The sequence below is a fragment of the Corvus hawaiiensis genome, chromosome 24, assembly GCF_020740725.1.
Source record: "Corvus hawaiiensis isolate bCorHaw1 chromosome 24, bCorHaw1.pri.cur, whole genome shotgun sequence".
NCBI lineage: Eukaryota > Metazoa > Chordata > Aves > Passeriformes > Corvidae > Corvus > Corvus hawaiiensis.
In genome coordinates, this window is record NC_063236.1 from 10,736,761 (window position 1) to 10,759,057 (window position 22,297).

General features: G+C 47.6%; 1 protein-coding gene across 6 annotated transcripts in view; it reads right to left on the bottom strand.

Annotated features, from left to right (window-relative positions):
• The window catches only part of KCND3 (potassium voltage-gated channel subfamily D member 3), a 112,627-nt gene that overhangs the window by 9,881 nt on the left and 80,449 nt on the right, over positions 1 to 22,297 (bottom strand). For all 6 annotated transcript variants that reach the window (XM_048327667.1, XM_048327672.1, XM_048327670.1 and 3 more), the window contains exons 3-5: positions 20,652 to 20,814; positions 6,809 to 6,910; positions 1,679 to 1,771 (exon numbers count right to left, since the gene is read on the bottom strand). In XM_048327667.1, the coding sequence (XP_048183624.1) occupies positions 1,679 to 1,771; positions 6,809 to 6,910; positions 20,652 to 20,814 (358 nt within the window). The remainder of the gene's footprint in view (positions 1 to 1,678; positions 1,772 to 6,808; positions 6,911 to 20,651; positions 20,815 to 22,297) is intronic.

A 22,297-nucleotide genomic window follows, 5' to 3' on the forward strand; every position in this document is an offset into this window, starting at 1 on the left:
AAAAACCTGTTGTGCAGCTTCTCCTTCTGAGTTTTAATCAAAATTCAAGTATCACTGTCATTGCCATTCTTTGCTGAAAAAGAGGAACATTTGGAACATTTTCAATCGCTGAGACTTACTGAGCAGGTTTGTGAGCAGTGTGGTGGGCTGACACAGCCAGGGTATCACACCCACTAATTAGGGTACCACGCCCACTAATTAGGGTACCACGCCCACTAACTGGGGCGCCGCACCACGAATTAGGGCACACTTTGGCCACGTTACTTCAGCTCATGAGCGATGGAGCAACTCCTGCAGCCCCAGAGGTGTTCACCTGCCCCTGGACAGCCTTTCTAAAAGCAGGGCAGACCCTGCAGGCAGGGCTGTCAGCTTTTGTTTGCTTCAGCCAATTTGTTCAAGCTTTCAAATGAAAGTGTTTTTGTGAAATATGGGTCATAGTACTGAAGGGTTGAGGCAGAAAGTTTTAAACTGAAGAGTCAGGTTGTGAAATATCTGTTGGTAATGTAACATTGAAATAAAGGCGAGATGAGTTGTGTAAAACAAATTCAGTAGTCATTGATACAGGAAGAATCAGTTCACTGCCCTTGGCACGGTGACCTTTAGAGCTCCTTGGGCTCAGGTCACTGTAATTAATTACTCAGCTTCTTCCAGTGTTTCTCTGAGGCCTAAGTGGTGCTATTCCAGCATAAGCCAAACTATGGAAGTGAAGGTGATTTGTCTAAAAGAAACCCTTGCAAGTCAGAAATCAAAAGTACATTTGATGATGGATGCAGATAGAAAAAGGCATGAATATTTCAAGTGTTAACCTCTCTTCATTCTCTCTAGAATGAATCATGGTATAGATAATGTGTTCCTTTACTGCAGAACCTTTTCTATAAACCTGGAAGCAAAACATATGTATCAAATAAATATCTGAAATGTTCCCAGAGACTTCTGCATACACAATCAGTCAGTAATGAAAAATAAAACTCTGGCTCCCAACACCTTGCAGGATGCAAACAGAACCATCATGCTGTACCAGCTGCCTGAGTGGCTTTGAGATAGATCACCTGCCCTTGCAAGCAGACAGAGATGAGAAAAGATGTGTGCAACCTTTAAACCCTTGAACAGAGTTCATCTTCTCTGAGCCATCTCCAAGGCCGAAGGTTATTTTTTCCCACCCTGTGGGCACTGGTGACCAGGCTGTGGTTTGGAGTCACCAGCAGCATCTTCCTCCCAAGGCAGCAGGACTGTCCCTTAGTGCTGATCAGCAGCAGTGATGGATGTGTGATGTGTGGCTGACAGCACAAGGGAAATGCACTTTGGTTCTCTTTCAGGAGCACTGAAGAAATGAAACTTCTTATTTCTAGGATGTCCCTAACCCCTCACTGAAAATTTGTGTTCAGATGAACTTGACCAAGAAGCTGCTGCTGGCTCTGTACAGACGTGGGTGACTGAGGGGTACCAGATAATCCCATTTTATCCCTCTGCACAGGAATTGTTTTTATTATTTTAAAGACAACAAAATAGAAGTGCATTTAACCCATTGCAGAATGTTCCTGGGAGCCCAGAATGAGTGCCACCCTCGGAGGGAGTGTGACAGGGGTCACCTCAGAGCCCCCCGTGTGTAACCTCCTCCTTGGGGCGCCCTGGCCGGGCACCCAGAGCCGTGCGTGTGCAAGGTTGTGCTGGTACTTACGGTTGTTTTTTCCAGGCAGTGCAGCAGATGGTGGTGTTGGCTTTCGATTAAGGAGGTGCCTTTAGTCATGTGCTGTTCCTCTTCGGTGGATCCCTGAATAGCCACAAAAAGAGGAGGGGAACAAAACCCAAACCAGGTGTAAAACCATGAAAACAAACGGAGCCAGCAGGAGCTTCCACTGGGGTAAAGATAACAATTTCAGCGTTGCCAGCTCTCGGGTTTTTCTCCTCACTCTTAGGAGGTTTCCTCAATTTTTTTTCTTAGTGATTTCACTTGTCCACTCAGGTGCACTCAGCTCTGATTCAAACCCTGTGTGTTTCTAGGCATTCTGTAGCTAGGGGGGAAATACGGGAAGGGCTGCTGACTTACGATGTCAAGCTCAGGAACCAGAAGGCAAAGGAAAAAAAGAATCTGTGCTGCTGTACTTTTCCAAAATACATTAAGATTTCTAAGCGTGCCGTGACCTTTGAATGCCAACAGATGTCCCCTGACCCCGAGTCTCTGTTGGGAGGCAAAGCAAAGCTGCCTGGCTCCCCCGGCTCTGCCCGAGCCGGGCAGTGCTGGGCCCTTGGAGCTCGGGTGCCGCTGCCCAGAGCTCCTGAGCCACGGCTGCACACGGGAGCAGGGAATGGCACAGTTAACATTTGTGGTTTAAGGATATACTCTTACTGCTATTTAAGTTTCTGGTCTCGAAACCGCCCGTGATTTCACGACACGTTAATCTGTTGTATGTCTTTGAGGATGAGCGCTCTCAAAGACAATGACGTGCATTACAGCAGCAATTAGGTGGTGTAAGATGTGTCCCTGAGCCTCAGAAGGAAAGGGGGCTGGTGTCTTCTGTAATGCCTGAATCTGAAAGTCAGAAATGGATGTGCATGGCTGGAATCGCTGCTCAGACACAAAACAGCAGGATCTGACTGCTCAGGAGAGGAAATGGGTGGCAGAACATCTTGCCAAGACATTGCTTGTTGCTCTCAAGGGGATCAAATTCAGCTGTGGTTAAAGCACTGCATTTAAATGCACCCCTGTGTCCCACTGCTTCCCCGCAAGTGCCTGCTCTGGATGCCATTCCCAGGCTGGTGCTGTGATCCTTAAGTGAAGGAATAACTCTGTCTCTGACAGGTGCCAAAACACAGCTGAAGTGGGACATTAAGGAAGCTGACTTCCCGTACACAGAATTAATAGAATCCTGTGGGAATGCATCTTAGGCAGGTTATGGATTTTTTTGTTGCTGTTGTTTTGGAGGATGAACATTCCCAGACGTATTTTTAGAAGTGGCCTAAAAAAAAAATCAGTTCCATTTTTCTTATTAACAATCCTCCTGGTGAGGTAACACATCCAGCAGGTCCTGTTGGTTCCTGCTGAGATGACTGACTCCACTGAAGTCTGGGTTGGAATATTTCCCATGGAGGCCCTTGGAAGCCCTAAAGCAGAGATGATGCTGCACTAAAACACTGGGAAAAGAGAGAGGAAGAGTACATATTGCAAACAGTATCTTTTTATGAGGATTTGCCTAAGAGGAACTCTAAAAGGGGTCTGAGAGCCAAGACAGAGCTTCCACAGCTCTGGCAGGAGACCCAAACCAGTTGTTAAGTGTTGGCAGCACAGCCCAGGCTCTCCCTCTGCCTTCCACCTCAAGGCTGGGCTTGGTCCTGAGGGAAAGGGCTCAAGGGATGGCAGCGACCAGGAATAAGGAGTGGGACTTGTACCTTATCTTCCTTCGGGATTTTTTTTCAGTCAGCTCAGTGTTTCCAGAAGGGCAGAAACACCCGAGGCCATCCCACGTGGAAATTAGGCATGAGATCTGCAGGAGCTGCTGCCCTGGGCCAGGGCCAGTGCCAACGTCCCAGACACTTGGCGTTTTGGGGGTAGTGCTGAGGAAAGGGAACCTACAGAGGTTGCGTCTGCAGGCGAACAAAATCTGTGTCTTCAGCAGAAGAGTTTGGCTGCAATGGAAGAGCTCATGGGGGAGGGAGAGCTTTGCTCTTTGAGCAGGGATGCCAAAGATTTGATGCCAGTTACAATTCAGTTTGCTCTTGGAAGACATTCCGTGAACTGCTGGTTGCCTGGGGGGAGGCTGCAGCACACTGTGGTGTCAGTTCTGAAATCCAAAATTCTTCCACTTTACCTCTATTTCAGTGCTCCATCACTGGGTCCTGGTGAGCTGCTTCAGGGGCTGGGCTGGCCCTGCCCAGGAACAGCCACAGGGCTTATCTGGGGCTGGTGAAAAGGCACCGGACCTCCCGGCCTCCTGCTCCCGGGATATGCACCTCCTGGCACTGCAGCTGAAAGGGAATTTCAGCTGCTGTACAAGGAGATTAGTGCTAAGAGGATATGTAGGCTGCTGCCATGGGAAGGAGCTCACCATCCCTTGAGCACTTTTGACATAAAGCCCACTAAAAAAATCTCAAAATGAGAAGAAAACAGTCTGAGGACTTTGTGTCTAGGTGGCAAATGCCACAAATCCACATGTTTGTGAAGCACAAGCCTGCATTCTTGCTGGAAGCAGATCTCCTTCCTGCTGCTGTCCTTGGATGAGTCCTTTTCTTCACTTTGATGGGAGGCTCCGGGCTGGAGACGTGCTGTTCCCTTGGAAGATGGTGTCAGTGTGTTCATTCTGGTGCTAATGGAAGGACACTCCGGCACACGTTCCGGAACCCTGAGCAGTCCTGTTTTCCCAATTTATTGGTTTGGCTGCAGAGCCAGAGCCAGGGCACGGCGTGGGGCTGTGGTGACCCCTCCCAGTGTCACACAGTCTGCTGGGCCCTTGCTAAACACCCACAGTGAGCCCAGAGCTGTGGGATCACTGCTGATGGGAGAGAGAACGCCTGGTCATGGCCGTGGAGTAATTGCAGTTGGAATTACTGCTGGGGGTTCAGAGCAGCCCTGTGGCAGTCTGGCCACGTGCAGCCCATTACTGTTCACACAGATCCTGGGCAAGGTGTCAAAACAGGGCTTGTACCTGAGCAGGGAAGCAGTTTGACACTAATGTGACTGACAAATATGCACAGTATGGAGATAATATTTTGGTGTCTGTTACTGCAGCTACACAAGTCGTGTTCCTTTATGTTTTTACAGCTTAAAAAATTTGGCTGTCTAGACTGTGCTGTCATTCACATTTTGTACTCTTCAGAAGAGTTTGTTGTTCCGCCACAAAATGAAAGGACATAAAATCTTGCCTCCTGGAGTTAAACTGGTCATGTACACCTGAAAGGAAGAACGCTCTGCAGTTCTGTAATTAATTAGTGCCACTGCCTGGGGATGGAGAGACGTGTTGGGTCTTGATTCTGGCCCAAACCCTTCTGGGATTCTATGATTTAGAGCTATAAGCCCACCAGGAAGGAAGTTACAGCCAGAAAACCTTGTGAAAACTGCTATAGGAGCTCCTATAGATCTAAATTTAGTTATTCATGGGTAAAAAAAATCCTCTAGAACCTCTTTAGAAATGTTTCTGTTTTCCTTCCTGTGTCTACAGTAGCTTTGTAGCCAAAATGATCCTTTTCCCACTTATTTTTGCTCAAGTGCCAGAAGATGAACCCATTCAGCCAAATAGTTCTCTCAGCCTCGTGCATTTTGGACTTAAGCATTGGTGTGTCAGCTGCTCTTCCCTGAGTGGTCTTGGCAGGGAGTTTTGGTTGACAAGAGAAGTGAGGAGATCCTTGCTGGGATGACAGGCTGGAAGATCAAGTGCAAACTGAGTGATCCTGCTAAGCTCTCCTGGCAATTTTTAAAGACCAGAAACCTAAAGTTTAAAAGGAAATTTTAAATTTTTAGTCAAATTTTTGCATGTTTTCTGGGTAATGAAAAAGCAGAATCCCAGCAGAGCTGACTTCCCAGTCCTGAGCCTTTCCTGTGTGGGGATAAGCTCTGGGATAGGTGTGACCAGTCATGGCCCTTATACAGAAACTCCTCCTGAACTGCTCAGCAGTGATGTATGGTCCAAGGAACAGATTTCTGAGCGTGGCTGCCATTTGCCGATCAGGAGACAATGTTGGATGTGTAGTCAGAGGGATCCAACTTGTTTTGGAAGGGAGAACAGAGCTGCTCTGGGGCCCCCACCTTCCAAATCCGTACTTGGTGTGAAGTGCTTTTGTTGAACAGTTTAGAAAGTTCCAGTTGTAAAGGGCCAGATTTATCTGTCTCAGGCTGCACTGAGCACATCCTACGTGCAGAACCAGGTGCTGCACGACTCCCCTGTGCTGAGCCCACTGAGCTGGGCTAGGAGTGGGCTCATGTCCAGGGGAGCAGCTTTTGCAGGGGTTGGAAAGGTTTTCAGCTTTGATTTTACAGAACCATTGTGGTTGGAAAAGCCCCCCCAGCTCCCTCAGCTGCTCCTCAGAGAACTTATTCTCTAGACCCTTCCCCAGCTCTGTTTCTCCTCTCTGGGCACAAAAGCAGGGCTGTGTCCCAGGGAGAGTGATATTGAGGATTAGATCCCAAGTGAGGATGCACAAATGAGTTCTAGGCGGCTCTGGGGCTCAATCAAATATTCTTCATCTCTCTCTTCGCTCCCCACCTACATGAAAGGCTGATTTATTTGAAATGAAATCCATGAAATGTGCTAATACCTGCTCTGGTGTTGATGAGGCTTAATGTAATAACCTCCTCTCGTGTTTGCTGGTTCTGCTGAGCAGTCTGAGCATTTAAAACTTTCCCCCTCCTGAGCAGCCAGAGGCCTCTGGAGGCCTTTAAAAATAAACCCACCACCAGCCTGCCTGAAACAGGAGCTAGGGAATATTTTCCTTGTCCTGTTGGAGATGATCAGATAGTAGATATTAGACTCTTAAAAAATAAATGGAAGGCAGTGGATATTTATAGTGTGGGCTGTGTAAATGAGTCCAGCTCCAACAGCTCCGTCACACCCAGGGATTAGAGGGAGCTGTGAACCTGCTCCTTGCTGGAAAGCCAGATCCTTTCCTAGCTCAAGGAGGAGCTCAAGGAAGCTTTTCCCTGCCATCCAGTCGAGCAGCTGGGTTCCAGCTGTGCCTGCACACCCCACGTGCAGTGTGTGATAGCACATCCCGTGTGCCAGGCTGGGAATGAGCAGTGAGCTGAGAGACGGGGGGAGCCCGGGGAGAGGAGCGGGGCTGGGGGGTGGGCAGCTGTGGAGGGAGAGGGCTGTGCACTCACCGTGAGCTCCAGGGCCTCGTTGAGGAGCCCGTTGCGTTTGCTGTGCAGGTACGCGTTGGAGCTGCCCGTCTTGGCCACGCGGATCCGCGCCAGGCGCGCCTTCTGCGGGGACACAGAGAGGGGTTAGGGCTGGGGCTGGGGAACAGAGAGGGGTTAGGGCTGGGGAACAGAGAGGGGTTAGGGCTGGGGTTAGGGCTGGGGAACAGAGAGAGGTTAGGGCTGGGGAACAGAGAGAGGTTAGGGCTGGGGAACAGAGAGGGGTTAGGGCTGGGGTTAGGGATGGGGTTAGGGCTGGGGAACAGAGCAGGGTTAGGGCTGGGGTTTGGGCTGGGTTTAGGGCTGGGGTTAGAGCTGGGAGTACTGGGGATTTGTCCCGTGTTGCCAGTACTGGGAGGGAGGTGATTTCAGGTGGTCACTCTGCCTGGAAAAGCCTGGGGTGAAATACCAGGGGTTGTCAGGAGGACAAGGAGCTTTTGGGAACAGCGGCACAGGCGGCTCTGGGTGTCTGTCTGTCTGTCTGTCCGTCTGTGTGCAGGGGGCAGCTGAGCACAGCTCGCAGCTGCCTGGAGCACGTTGTCTGCCACAGGGTGTTAACAACCCCCCTGAGACAGCCCCTGGGTGCTGCTGGCTCCTTTTTGCCTCCCAGAGTTCCTTTTTGGGGTGAGATGCAGAGCACTGGAGCCTCGCGCTGGCCGTGCTGCGGGCACGGGGGCCGTGGGTGCTGTTCAGGGTTCAGGTGCTCTGCACGGAGGTGCCTTCATTTCCCACCTTCCCCCAACACCCTGGGCCCTTCAAACCCCTCTCTCTCCCCCTCAGCTCTGTCCTTGGCAGTCTCTGTGCCCTGTTCTGCTCGTGCTGCAGCAGCACAGGGACAGTGGGCCCTCAGTGAGCCTGGACCTGTGTCCCAGCAGTGGCAGTGGGACTTCATTAACTTTGGCATCTGATAAAAGAACACTCTCCAAAAATACACATCTCCAGGGGGACAAGTTAGATGATAAGAAGCAGTCCAGAATAATGCAAACAAGGAAAACTGACCCTACCTCTTCCTTTTTGATTATTTTTGATAATTCCTTTTAGCGTTTTAGTTTTTCTTTTCAGTTGCTGCCTGCTCCTCTGTCAAGTGATTTGCCTTTTTTCTTTTCTACTGTTAATTTATGACTCAAACACCATTAAAAGTAAATACATGAAATAGCTGCAGCTATTAAAAAATAATTACATTGTGCTGTAGTTTAAAATGCTGCCTAATCCCTTAAATAACATGGAGCTCGTGATTTTCCCTTCTAATTAGAGGTGCTAATGGGTAAACGCTCTAGGAAGAGGAAAGGCAGGAGGCAAATATCTGCAGTGGGTCCAGAGAGTGGAGCCATTTCAGGAGCTCTGTCCCTGTCCAGGTGTGAGCCATTCTGGCCTTCAGTATTGGAAATATCTGAAATATTTTTTTAACATCAAGACCTTGTGCTCAAGCAGACAATTTCTCAGGCAAAGACATGCACAGGGTAAAGTTTGCAGCTTTAATTGGGTGACACAGACTATGACCAATCTGAAAAATAGGTCATCTTTCGAACCCCCCAAAATGGGGACATCTGAAATTGGCTTTATTTTCGATACCTCACCTAGATTTCCTTGTCCCATTTTAACGCTGAGCCTCCTAATCGGTGTGTGAGAGTGAGATCTCTGTGCTGGGCCAAGGTGCTCTCGGCCTGAGACAGGGACAAAACACAGACTGAGAACACAACAAGAAAGTGAAATTGGATCTTCACTTTTCCTGCAGACTTTCCCAAACTGCTGTGTTGCTCTAGGCCCTCAAAAGGACTGGCCTGAGGCTGCAACATCCATGGGGACTGCTGCTATGGAATGGGAGCTGTGGGAGAGAGCCGGGATAAGGGAATGAGGGATGTTTCATATTCCAGGTACATGGCATTGTCCCTCTGTTCCTGATAATTACATTTCCATTAAATCGTTTCTTTTAAACGCAAGTATGTGCCTTTGTGTGTGTGTTCCTCACTTTTCACAATGATCTCCTCTCTCCTGTAAGCAGGAGTGGATTTTGGATGCAGTGGTGGTTTTTCCAGGGATGCTCTGATGGTCACCACTGAAGATTCCCATTTCTCCCTGTGCTTGATAAAATACCAGCTCCTTTGCTGGAGGAATTGCCAGTGCCCAGCTTACCTCACCTGTAGCAGGAAAGGTTCATCCTCATCTTCAGTTCAGTCATTTATTAAAGTGGATTCAGTCTCAGGCTGTTGTAATGAACATTATTCCCTTTGCCTCCAGGCTAGCAGGGGATCAAATATTAATAGCTGTACTCCATGTGGGCTGGAGATGGTTCTGAGATCTGTTCCCTTTTCCTTTTGAAACAGGGCCACTTGCTATCTAAATAATTAAGCCCCACAGCTTTTGTAGTTTAGAACAGACGTTATTTTAAAAAATGTCAGTGGGGCAGGACAGAAGTTAATCCTATTCTCCTCACACAAAGGATTGGCTGGGATCATCACAGCGCCCAACGCCGGGTCCCCATCGTGATTAAATTTGGTAGATATCTTGATTAACTCAGCTAGAGAAGTTAATTAAAATTGGTGCCTAAAATTGGTTTGGCCCTCCAGACACTTTCCTCCGTTGGACTAGAAACAACTCTGAAACAACAGTTCAGGTTTTTCTGTGAATGTCTGTGTGCAAATGTGAATTCTTTGGAAAGCATCGAAGTGTCTCTGTCAAGGGACACAGGCTCTGCCTGGTGCTTGGGTACCTGTCCTGTGCCTGTGTGGGGTGTGGCACTTTGATCAAGCCTGACAGTAAAAAAGGGTTTAAGATCTTCCAAATTCTGCCAGTTTTTACCACATGTGGGCATGTTTTTGTCACCCCTCTCCTGCAGCTCAGCCCTCCTGGTCTGGGCACAGAACATGGGCAAGTGGAGGACTGTGCTTCTCTGCCCTTCTGCTGCAAGCGTCATTTTGGGGAGGATCGTTGTCTTCTGCATCTTCTCCCCCAAATGTGACAGACTAAAGGTCACCAGGGCTGGGCCTGAGATCACTGTTACTGAATATAACCCCTGCACAGGGAGGCTAAAAAAGGAAAAGCAAACGGCACACTGTGTCTGCATGGAGATGGGGAGAGGAGTTGCTAGGAAACCACAGGATCTCAAAATGCATATGACCTAATCTGGAAGATAATTTATATGATGAAAATAATAATACTAATGACAGCCACTTACAGGTTAGAATGATTAATTTGGTTATCTTGGAGCCCACGTGTTTCTCAGAGCAGGATGGAAGGCAGGGCTCAGTAACTTCTGGGGCTTGCTGGTTTTTAAGAAACTGGAGGCTCGGAATAAGCAGGAAGGGCAGTGAAGAGCTGCAGAAGTGGAGACCTGAGCTGGGCTGGGGAGGGTGCAGCATCCTGGGTGTCTGCACTTCCCAAAGGGACTGGCAGAGGAGAGAGAAGAGCCTGAGTTCATCTTTTTGCTTTTTGGAGAAGTGCAGGGAGCAGGAGCTGCTGGCTGGGAGAAATGCTTACCAGATGGCAGGCTCAGGAAACAGCTAATTATTATTTATTAATGATTTTCATCCAGTTCTTATGGAGATAGCGCTCACTCTTGATTTATGTGGGATAATAAACTATTAAGCTACAACCTATGACACAATTGCATATTTGCCAGACAACTTCAGCTTTCCAGACCTTCTGTTCTTGAGCAAGCAGTGAGTGGAGTGCCTGCCTGTCAGGAACTCTCTGTGCAGGCCCTGCATCCTTTTCTCCCTCTGTGTACTGGAGCTGTTTTTAGCATTATCCCTCTCAGGATGAGGTTGGAAACAATCTCTGGAATCGAATCATAGGCCACCTCCACCCTCTGTCCAGGTGGTTCTTGAATAGCTCCAGAACCTGCACACCTGAAGGTATTTGTACATTAACGAGGTCACCTGATCTAGAGCCACCTGCACCCTGTGTCAGGTGGATTTGGAGCTATTCATAAGGAGGTCAGCTGATCTCACCTGCAGGGCCACCTCCACCCTCTGTCCAGGTGGTTCTTGAGTAGCTCCACGCCCTGAGCACCTGAAGGTATTTATCCATTAACGAGCTCCCTCTGAGCCTTCCCTTCTTGGCACCAAACAGTCCCAGTCCTCAGCCTTTCCTCATGTGAGGGGTGCTCTGTCCACATTCCCTCTCCCTTTACTGCTAAAACCACACCATGAGGGTTCCTGGTAGAAAACACAGCTACACAAAATAATTAACCATGTTTCACATGCTAATTCTTCAATAATTAATAGTTTGAGTACTAGTGGTGATTGCTGCAGTAGGTGAGCACCACTGGGCCTTTAAGGCTGAAATGGAGCTGCTCTCCAAAGTTATCAACAGAGTGTTTTGGATCTGGTTTTTACTCTCAAGGTGCAATATTGCAGCTATTCAGCAAGCACTTGATTTTTTTTGCTTTTGTCTGCATTTGTTGCTTGTTTGGGGTTTGGGCTTTAAATTCTAGATGGAAAGAACGTGGTTGATTTTGGAAGATGGAAAAGGTGACAAGCAGATTGTAGAGCTGAAGAGGAGTTTGTACAGGCTGAACAACAGGGCTTGGAGTCTGGAATGACAAAAAAGTGTTTTCTTGTGGTTATGTTCTCACCTTCCTGAAATGATCTTGTCTCTGGAACCTTTGACTAATTTTTTTAGCCTGAAATTCCGGAAGGAATTCAGCAGAGACTTCAGGTTGTACTTCTGAGTGGGAACTCAGAGCACAGATGTACTTGGAAAGGGAATGGATGGAACCTTCATCCGGTGCAAACCTGCTCAGCTCCCTGGCCTGTTGTGGTAGTTTTTCCTTGCCAAGCAGAACATGGAAAGCCCTTCATTTTTAAAAAAGCATTCAAAAATAATGGAGCAAACAAGATATTCAATGAATCCACTGTCTGTGGAGTGCTTTGCTCAGTACAGTGAGGCAGCACTGCTCATCTGTCCTGCTTAGGGCCCTGGGAAGCTGCTCTGCCATCTCTGCCAAAGGCTGGAGTTCCAGGCTGGGGCTGGGGCTGCTCCCTGGGCTGGAGAGCTGGGTGAGATGAGGCTGTTTGGAAAGCAAATAGCCCATCCAGTCAGGAGCAGTTGTTATTCTGGCAGCCACAGCCCATCTGCTGCGGGAATGGGCAGGAACCAGAGCACAGCACTGGTACAGGACCTGAGAGTAACTTTTTCTTCTCCTTTTAACCTCTTTTTTTCCCCCTAAGAAACAAAGTATGTACAGTTGGATTTTACTTCCTCTCAGATCTTTACATTAAACAGATTTTGAGCCAAGTTCAAATATTCTGTCGCTTTTGCTTTGGGGGAGATGATATAGAGCTGCATATGGAAATCAGATAGTGTAGAACTCATTATATTCCTATATAATTTGATAGAACCACTTACAGTCAGACCTTGATCTTATTTTGGGCCTCTTCATTACTTTCCAGAGATGAAAGATTCTCCTCTCCTCCTCTGTGCCTCTCCTTTTAATGCTACCTTACCCTTGGCACCATTAAAGCAACAGAACATCATTTCCAATGAACTTTATCATTTAATCTTTTCCAACACTGAGGAACATCATGTTCAGGCTATTTATAGAACAATGCACAGAATATGGAGTTTAATGGACCTGGGCCTCTCTACCAGTCACAGATAGCCTGGCTGATTAAACAGGGAATTTTCAAAGGGTTGCAATATGCAAAACTGTTAAGATGGTCAGGAAGCCCCTGCAGCACTGGGCCTGGTCCCCTCCTGTTGTAAACTTCTTTTTGTACATTCTCATCTTGATCTTAACAAGCTCTAGCTCAGACTTAGCCAAGCTCTCATTCCTGGAGGACATTTATTTCAGAAATTCTTTTTTCTGATTCCCAGCCTGTGTGTATTTGTTGCCAATCTTACTCAGTTTTCATTGTACTGTCATTTTCTTTTCACATGGACCATCCCTTTTCTGGTGTTTGCTGCATTCTACAGCAAAGAAAAGAATAACCTTCCCTTGTTTTTGTAGAACTTGGTGATTCTCACTTAATTCCTTTGCTTGTAATTTAAGTAGTAAGCTTTTCTGGAGGCCATTTCATATTTTTATCCTCTGAAGATTCCCTGTTTATTTTTAATACCTTTTTAAAGTTATCTATGTATTCATCCACCCCATAAGGGTTACAGTCAGGCCTTGATCTCTGTAAGGACTGAGTTTATGGGAGTTTTCCCTTGATTGAATTATGTTTTACACAGTTGCTTCAACTTGGCTGAAATTCAAAGCTCCCTCTCTGCTGAGGTTCCCGTGCTGCCAGCCCAGCTGAGTGACAAAACCACCTCTCTTCCCTTCTGTCCCCCTTATTGAAATAATAATAGAAGAAATTCCTACACACACTTTTTTATGGTATTAATGCTGTGACAGGTTTTTAGAGCTTGGGTCAGAATTACTCTGAGGATGTGGTTAAAGAGGTGCCCAATTGTGGTGGGAATAATCTGGAATAGTTGGGATTGTTATGGGGTGTAAATCAGGGTGTCAGAATTTGTCTAGAAATGTGTTACTTAAGAAAAAATCTCAGGAAAAGACCCTCATGTTTTTCTGCATCATTAGTAGAGATGCTGCTGCTCTCCACTAGTCTAAAATGAGGCTCGGTGTTTCACTGGCAGCCAAGTGTGATGAGCATCTGTCTGCCTGTGATTTATCTGTCTGTCTTTTTTTATCTGTGTTTCCAGAGCTCACTTTTATAACCTCTTTCACACAGCTCACACCCCTAATTAATAGCTATAAAGTGTTCAGGGGATGGAGGAATTAACAGAATTTTATCTGCTGTCACATGCCAAGGTCCTCTCCCTGGTAGATGAGCACTAATTAATGGTGTGGCAGCTGCAGGAAAGGAAGGGAATGGCTCCAGGTAGTGCTGCCCAGCACCTGGTCCAGTGAGTGTCACCTCTGTCACCTCTGCAGGACAGGTGCCTGCTGGCAGCAGTGAGGGAACCAACCCGAGCTCCACCCCTCTTCTCCGTGTGCCAGTTTTCAGCACTAACTGGGAAAATGTTGTTTGCTGGGAACCAGAATTGCCCAGAACTCCTCACATGACAACAAAGCCGTGTCACGATCGCCTTTCCTACTGAAACTGCCCCTGAGATGTGCGGTGATGCATCTTTCTTGAGGGAAAAATGCATCCCAAACCCCTCCCATGGGGGGAGTGCAGACTCCAGAACTGGTGTCTCTGCTCACATCCCTGTGCTGACAGCCACAACACGCTGGCTGCAAGCCGGGCTGGCAGATGCGGAGGGAGAATCCTGCCTGGATGCTGTCCTGGGGCTGGACAATCCTGCCTGGATGCTGTCCTGGGGGCTGGACAATCCTGCCTGGATGCTATCCTGGGGCTGGAGCGCTCCCAGGTGTCCCCAGGCTGTGGGGTTGTCGTGGTTACACACTGCCCTGGCCCTGGTTTGTGCATTCCAGCAGTGGCTCCTGGTTGTCCTGCCTCGCCGCTGGATGTGCCGGGGGTCACGGGCAGTGCTGGAATTGCTCTTTCCTACACGCGTGACTAAAGGAGTCACAGAAGGGAAGGATGGAAGGGCAGTGCTGCTGTGCCATCAGTTTGTCCAAACAGTGGCGTGACAGGGACATGAAGGAGGAGGGCAGCTCTGGATCCCTGCCATGGGACAAACTGGTGACCACAATTTGCACCCACTTTCAGCGACTTTTCCCCTGCCCCAGTGATGTTTCCTGTCCACGAATTCAGACATCAGCACGCACTGCAGTCAGTGCAGGGATGGGAGCTGGGCTCATTTGGGAGCTGCTGGAGGCTCAGCTGTGCCCAGCCCGCCCCATTCTGGTTATTTAGGCAGGGTGGCACAGTATAAACTGGATAATAAAGGTAACAGCATAGAATCCGATCACGAGAAGCCAATTCCAAGGCAGGATAGGGCTTCCCAACGTTCTTTGGCTGAATGCTTCGATCCAGGTCTCCTTGACGAGGCAATTCCAGCCTGCATTTATTTCGACATCTGGGATGGAGTGGGCAACATGAGCCATTACAAATCCTCCCAACTGTGCTACAGAATGGAGCCATCTGGCCAGAGGCTGCCACAAACCTGGGCGTCCAGCAGCCGGGAAAGGAACACCCTGGTGCTGAGGTGACCCAGGAGAGCCCCTGGGGATGATCAGTCAGGTCCCTGGATTTTGTAGGCTGTTTTCTGGCTATGACTGAGACATGATGTGAAAGGGCCTCACTGAAAATAAATGTAGAGCAGCTTCTGGATATGTGTGGAAGGAATTCCAGCTGGGCATTGGGCCGCTGTTGACAGCAGGCTTTAATATTTGGACGTATGGGCTTGCTTTGGAGGCTGAACCCATAAACTGGAGCTCACTGACTTCAGCCCTTCCTTTCAGAGGAGACAACTCCTTGTCTTATACAATTTGGGACTCGGGGAATTTGGACTAGCTGAACTGATGGAAAATGTTGTTTTGCTTTCCTCGATGATATGAAAGAAAAGAGGCAGGATTCCTGGTTGGCTTATTTGTTTGTTTGGGTTTTTTTTTTCCCCTGAACTCCATTAAGGCATGTGACAGAGAAAGAGGTATCTAGCCCAGCAAAAATGAAATGTCTTTTTAAAAAAATAATAAAAAAGCTTTTTTTCCCCTGTCAAAGTCTGTTAAATATCAACAACAACAAAAACATATTCCACACAGATTCATTCTGGTTGAAAAAAACATGTTCTTTAAATGTCAGCCAGCTCCAGTTTTAACCTTATTGTTTCTCTCTCCCCTTAAGTTCCCAACCCCATCCCCTGCTGGAACTGAGTCATGTTCTGTTGCTGAGCTCTCCTTAGACAGCTCCAGTCACTTTTTCTGGCCGTTCTTTTCCACACTCTGAAGTTCACTAACCCACCTCCAAAATTTAGGGTGTCAGCTGAAAAACAGAACACTTCAAAGCTGACTCCCCTGCTTTGTAGCAAATCAATTATTATAATGGCCTCGTTATTGACAGGTGTGTGGGCCGCCTTCCTCATGGGTATGGGGATGACACAAATCCAGAATTAAGCCTTTCCCCAGCACCAGCTCCCCTCTCCGTGCGCTCTGCTGCTGCCGCCCTGCTTCCCCAGGCTCTGGAACAGGCTGTTTCCAACGTGCCTCTCGAGGAACAATCAGACATTTGTGTCCTTGCTCTTCCTTCCTTTTGGCTGGAGCCCCTTTTAAGCATCTCCATAGTTACCTCTTCCTCAGCTGCAGTCAGAGCTGCCTGTGTGCCACCATCTCCCGAGGAGATGGAACAACCTCCCTCTGTCCCCCGCCTCTCGTGCACTTCCATCGGGAAAGCTCCAGCTCCTCCCTCGCCCAGCGTCCCTCTCTGCTGCTGCAATTGCTCTGTGACTGAGTGCTTTAATTCATCCCCAGACAATGTGTCCACTTGCCTGCCTCACCTCGTTTATCCCCTCTGCTCTCTGATAGCCTGGGATACAGTTTTCAGCTCAATGTTAGAGTTTTATGTGGGAGCAGCTCTACAAAATTATTCTGTCCTGGGTAGTCCTTGCCTAAATCTGTGTTTGGTTCTCTCCTGGAAGCTTACAGCCTGGAGAATGGAATGAGAAGTCTGTCTCAAGGCTTTTGCAGTACATTGCTTGTTCTCAGGGAGTCAAAGGGCACCAGATAATAAATGAAATGAATTGAACACGCTGAGAGGCTGTAGTTGTCAAAAGCACATTTACTGCAGACTTGAAACCAAGCACTGTGATTACCAAGGGTTTATATTTGTTGGCAGCTTCCGTGCAGCCCCTGTGAAATGCAGCACTGAGGCCAATGCCAATCCCCCTGAGATTATCAGATAGTCCAGCATCTCGGCTCATTTAGCAAATCTAACCATTAAATGACAAATGCACTTCAAACAGTCCTGGATTTTTCTTTTTCCCCCACAGCATCTGAGCATTTACGTTTTTCCCGATGTTGTGTGTACCTCGTTTTGTGAGAGGCTCCCCCTTTGAACCTTTGCTTTCCCCCAAGCTGAGATCTAGAATGACCCTGCTACCTTTTAGCCCTCGGGGGCTCTCCTGTTCCCCCCGTGTCACCCCCAGCCTTCCAGCCCTGCCTGTCCCTGCTGCCCTGCTCTGTGCCTTGGGACTCTGCTCACTCCTTCTCGAACTTCCAAACAATGAACTGTTCTCCTTCCCCACTGCTGCTAAAGGAGCAGCATTTCAGGAGCTGTCAGCAGCTGCCTCTGCCTTTTCTTGCTGGGGTGGAGAAGTGGGAGGTGTTGTCCTCCACCCAGCACCAGCTCCTCGTTTCCTTCTCCTCCGTGGTGCATCTTTGCTGCAAACTGAACACATCGAGAGGGGCTCCTCCAGTATCATCTGAATTACAAAGTCGTTCTATTGTCAAGCCTTTTAAGTGTCACATTCTCTTTTAAATCCAAGGCTGTGACATTCACTGAGGAACAGCAGCGTTTCAAAGTCAGGAAGGTCTATTCTTAGCACATCAGTCAAAAAAGGAAAAAAAAGTCGTTGGGGAAGGAAAAAAACCACAACAATTTTACCAAAATGAACCTTGTCACAAATGATCAATCCATCCTCCATTCACACTGACCTGGTCCTTGCTGCATGCCAGAGGACAGAATTTGATGCCACAGCACAATGAATTAAGAGTTGCCAGATCTCCTTGTAATTAATTGTCTCACAGTACAGGTTTGGCAAAGAATAATTTATCTTTAAAGTGATTAGATCACTGGTAGTTTGGTTTTGTGTTTGTTGGGTTTTTTTTCTTTCTAAGGAACATTTCTCCTCAGTTAGCTGAAGAATAGATGCTGATGAGTAACAGCCACCTCCTGGTATTTGATTCACGTTACTCAAATACCTCTTTCTGCCAGACCAGAGCCCCCTCAACAGCTGAGAGACAAAGCTAGGACTGAGCCAGAGGGACACAGGGGGCTGGGCTGTTTTCCAGGTTTTTGGGGTACAGCCCCTCAGAAACCCCATGGGGCTGGAGAGTCCAGCTTCTCTCACACCCCACCCTTCCAATCTGTGAGTGCCAATCCAGCCAGCCTGATGCTTGTACAGTGCTTCTGCCTTTGTTATTTGTCACTGGGAAAACTCAGTCTGAGTTCATATAAAAAATTAATATGGTCTATAGCCTTATCTTGAAATCTACCTGTACATCATAAAAGTTATGATTCTCGAACTAAACAGAACTTCCAAAGCATTTATCCTAATACATACCCAAGAAACTACTCTTCAGTTAAAAGAGAAAAAGAATTCACTAAGTTTGTGGTGTGCTAAAGGAAGACATTGCATTGATTCAGAGCCGTCTCCCAAGTTCTGTCTGTGAGGAGCTCCTGCTGGTGGGTTCCTCATATTCATGGGCCGAGAGAGCAAAGAGATTTTTCCAACCTTCTTGAAAAAACCATGCAAATGTCTTTGTAACTTTAACTAGATGGGGGCAGCGTTTTAACTGTTTCTGAAGATGGGATTCAGTTCAGTGTGGGATGGTGCTGGAACAAGTGTGGTATCAAAGCAGATCCTTAATGTCCCTTTGTACATCCTGACCATCTCTGGAGGGACTGTCATTAATGTGCTTCTCTCTCTTTCCTTCTTTTTAGCATTCATGCAGTGCTGATCATGTGAAAATTACTCACACTTCTGACTTGAGAAAAGTTTCTTAACTGAGAAATTCCACCAATATCAAGGGAATTAGAAATTCAAATGGGGGGAAATTATAAACTGTGTGTGTCAATACAGCAAACCTTTATAAAAGCTGCAATCAATCATATTGGCATCAAAGGTGGTGGGACTTCTCCCTGTCACCAAGTGGATCACAGGCCAATGAATAAAGGGAAAAGCTGAATCAGAGGAAGAAACATTGGTTTGCTGCCTGGAGAGAGGGGCTGCCTTGTCCCGGAGCACGGACCTGGAGCCAGCTCTGGAGCCTCTCTGATTGTGACCCAGGGTTATGCCCAAATCTTGTCTGGCCCATTTCTTTGTGCCTGGGCTGGGCTGTGGAGCAGGTTCTGTCTCTGTTTTGGTGCTGTTTCAGTAGAACAAGGGCTTTCTCTCAAAGTTGTCAGTTCTGGAAATGGGCTGTTGGACACTATCCCCATAAACCTCTCCCTGAGCATCTCTGTCCTTCCCATGCTTTGACACCTCACCTGCTCCTGTCCCAAATGAAATCCCAAATCCTCATGCTGGGTGCAGCCTCACTTTAGACAATTCACTCTGCAAATGATTGAAATTCTCTAAATGAATGTGCTGATCCACACTGGATCCCACTGCCAGCTGCTGACAGAACAGTGCATGCTACAGAGTGGACTTTATGATACCTTTACACTTCTTTTATCTCTGTTGTGTTGTGTGACTGATCAAATAAACAACTGTCCCTCAAAATACCTCCCCTGTTCCACATGTGCTGTGTCAAACCTCAGGCAGGGATTTGCAAAACCCAGCAGTGACTTGCCGAGGCTGCAGCTGCTTCCTGCACGATTCTGTCTCTCTGCTACTCCCCTTTTGTGTTTTGACTGCCAAATTCTGTGGTTTTGTAGGTCTTGTATCTGAGCTCTCTGCTGTCAGCTCCCTGAGATGCAAGAAGTAGGCACAGCCCAGATGCTTGCCTGAAGCAGAAATAGCACATTTTCCTACTACTGTTCTCCATCAGGTCCCCTGAGTCTTGAATATCTGGCAGACAGCATTCCATAGGGAGAAAAAGAACCTCAGGCCTTTAGTTTGCAGTTGTTGTAAAAACCTGATTCTGGCTGTGGTGTAATTTAGCAGATTGAAATAGAGATATAGTAAATCTGTTATACTCTCTTAGTGACTCAGTGAGCTTCTACTGGCAAAAACTGTTCAGAATTTGGAATATTCAGTAATCCCCTTCACATTTCCAGGGGCTTTTGTGTATTCCCAGTGTTCCAGTCACAGCTTTGAGGGGTATGTGTGCTGATAAGTGCATGTTGCTGGATGGGTGTATTTGAAACTACAGAGAGACAACAAGAAATGAAGCAGCCAGAAGGATAAACAGCTCCTGGGGACGATTTAAGGGTTTATGTGCACACAGATATATATTTGTGTCAGACAAGTATGCAGGAAAGGTGAGTAATAACAGCCCTGTTGCTTCTGATGCTGAAAATACACAAGTACAGTGTGTGCAGGAATGAGGACTTTAGGTGGTGCATATTTGATGGGAACACACTTCTCTGTCCAAGGTAGGATGTATAAATTGTCCTGGTCGGACTTTGGGTCGACCAGTGTTGAAATTTTGTAGGGTCATATGAGTTTATTTTCCTTGTGATAGAAATGTGATTAGATAAGTTGTTATCTGGGTGTCGTTTTGTGACATGTAATATGAAAATTTTATACAAGGATCCATCCAGTTGTGCGTGAAGTTTCTACACTAACCTGGTGTGAAATGTGGCTCAGAGTGGGATGCCATCAGAGCACTAAAACACCTGGGGGGGGATTCTGCAGCTGAAATTTGGCAACAGTGGATTTCAGACCAGGTCCTGGAGAAAAGCCAAGCAGGAATTACTGTGGCGTATTTTGCTCTGTTTAGGGGTGGGTGCTCTGTTTGGGGAGCATTGGCAGTTCAGTCCCTCACCTTGCTCTGGGGCAGTGGCTTTACATCAGCGTCTGTTGCAGGCTGCGAGTTTGGGCACTTCCTCTGTGTTGTTTGTGCTGTGTTTGGTGCTGTGGGTGGGTTTTGTCTATTGTGTCCCTCTTCCAGAGCCTTGGGGGGATTGGTAGGTTTTGGACACGGTGTGGGACTTGTTTTGGGGATCGTTTTGAGGGGATTAGCTGAGCGTGCGGGACTGAGCTGTGCCTGTTCAGGGTGTGAGGGTACACGGTGCCCCCAGGCTCGTTCCCACAGTGTCCCTGTGCCCCAGGAGCCCCTGGGGACACTTACCTTCTGTGCCCTGCGCTTGTCTGCCCGCTGGTTCTGGTGGTAGATGCGGCTGAAGTTGGACACGATGACCGGCACGGGCAGGGCGATGACCAGCACCCCGCTCAGCGAGCAGATGGAGCCAAAGATCTTCCCAGCAATCGTCTTGGGCACCATGTCACCATAACTGCAGGGCAGAAACAGAGAGGGAGGCCCCTCCTTCAGACCAAAAGCCTTGTCAGGTTCCCTGAGCAGCAAGCAGGGTGGGCACTGAGGCTCAGAACTCTGCCAGGCAAGGGACAGTTCGTGGTGCTGCCACCCCGGGCTGAGCACGGACGCCCTGCCCAGGCTGGGAGCTGAGCTGAACCTAAGAAAGGCACCTTTGTGGCAGAACAGAAGCTGCTCCAGGCAGCTGCCGGGTGCTTAAAGTCACATCCTCACTCCTTCTGTACCCACCTCTCCATGCAGGTGAGCTCCAGCAAACTTAAAACTCTGTGTCTGCTGGGGAGCAGGTTCATATATTCTCATTCCCTTGTATCCAGGTGCAAATGAGGACTGATTTACACTTCCATTTCAAAGCCCAGCAGTTTCCTGGCCATCTGCACAGTCAGAAATTTGGGGGTTGTTCAAAGTGTGCATTCAGTAAAAGGTGAATTCTCAGGGATATGAGACCAGCTGAAAAATACTCATACAAAGCTCTGCATTGGGTTGGACCCAAGAATCTTCTGCTGTAATTTGTGTTGCATAAAGAGCATACGGAGCTGCTGGAGCAAGTGCAGAGGAGACTGTGGAGCTGCTCTGAGGGCTGGAGCCCCTGTGCTCTGGAAAAAATCTGAAAACTGAAAATTGAAATCTAGAGCTATCAGATGGTATTTGGGGTGTTCTGGTGCTTGGTGCAGCAAATGTTGAAAAGAGAAATGATTTATTACAACTGAGGCTTTATTTTTACTTTTGATGTCAGTCTATGACCAACAAAGAGCTTTGAGGGGAATAGAGCTGAGTGAAGAATAATTTACATCCAAGAGGAAAAACAAATATTTCAAAACACCTTTTTTATCAACTGAACTTCTTGTCCCCATGCAAGAACTTGTTGCTACAAGGGGCTGAATAGAAGCAGGACTCCTTGCATGTTAAATGCTTCAGGCACCATTAGCCAAGGCTTATTTATCCCAAGCAGAATCCTTCTCCTGCCTCCACTTGCATCAAAACCCCTCAGAATACCTCAAATCAATAGATTGCTCTTCGTGTCTACTGAGTTTTTAGCTGCTGCTTTATGCAAAGATCATTTCAAAGCTCTTGCTAAGTGACAAGATCTTCTACCTCATTTGACACTGGTCTAAAAAAAATAAAACTCTCTCTTTTCTCCTGCTGGCCCTTAACACAATAAGGCTGAAAATTAATCATATGCCTCAAACATGATCTCAGTGACCTGGAGCATGGAGAGAAAGCCCTTCTGTGCATTTGTGGAAAGGATAATAATAAGTGTCTGGCTCACAGTCTGTCTCAGGGAGTTTTGTTCTTACATGCAGACTGAGAGTTACCTCATTACTTGGGACTTCAGAGAAGGTGCTTTAAAACACCACCAGGACAGATCAAACCCTTGGAGCAGGAAGGATTTTGTGGGGAGATGGAGAACTTCATCTGCACAACTCTTGCGAGAGATACTACCA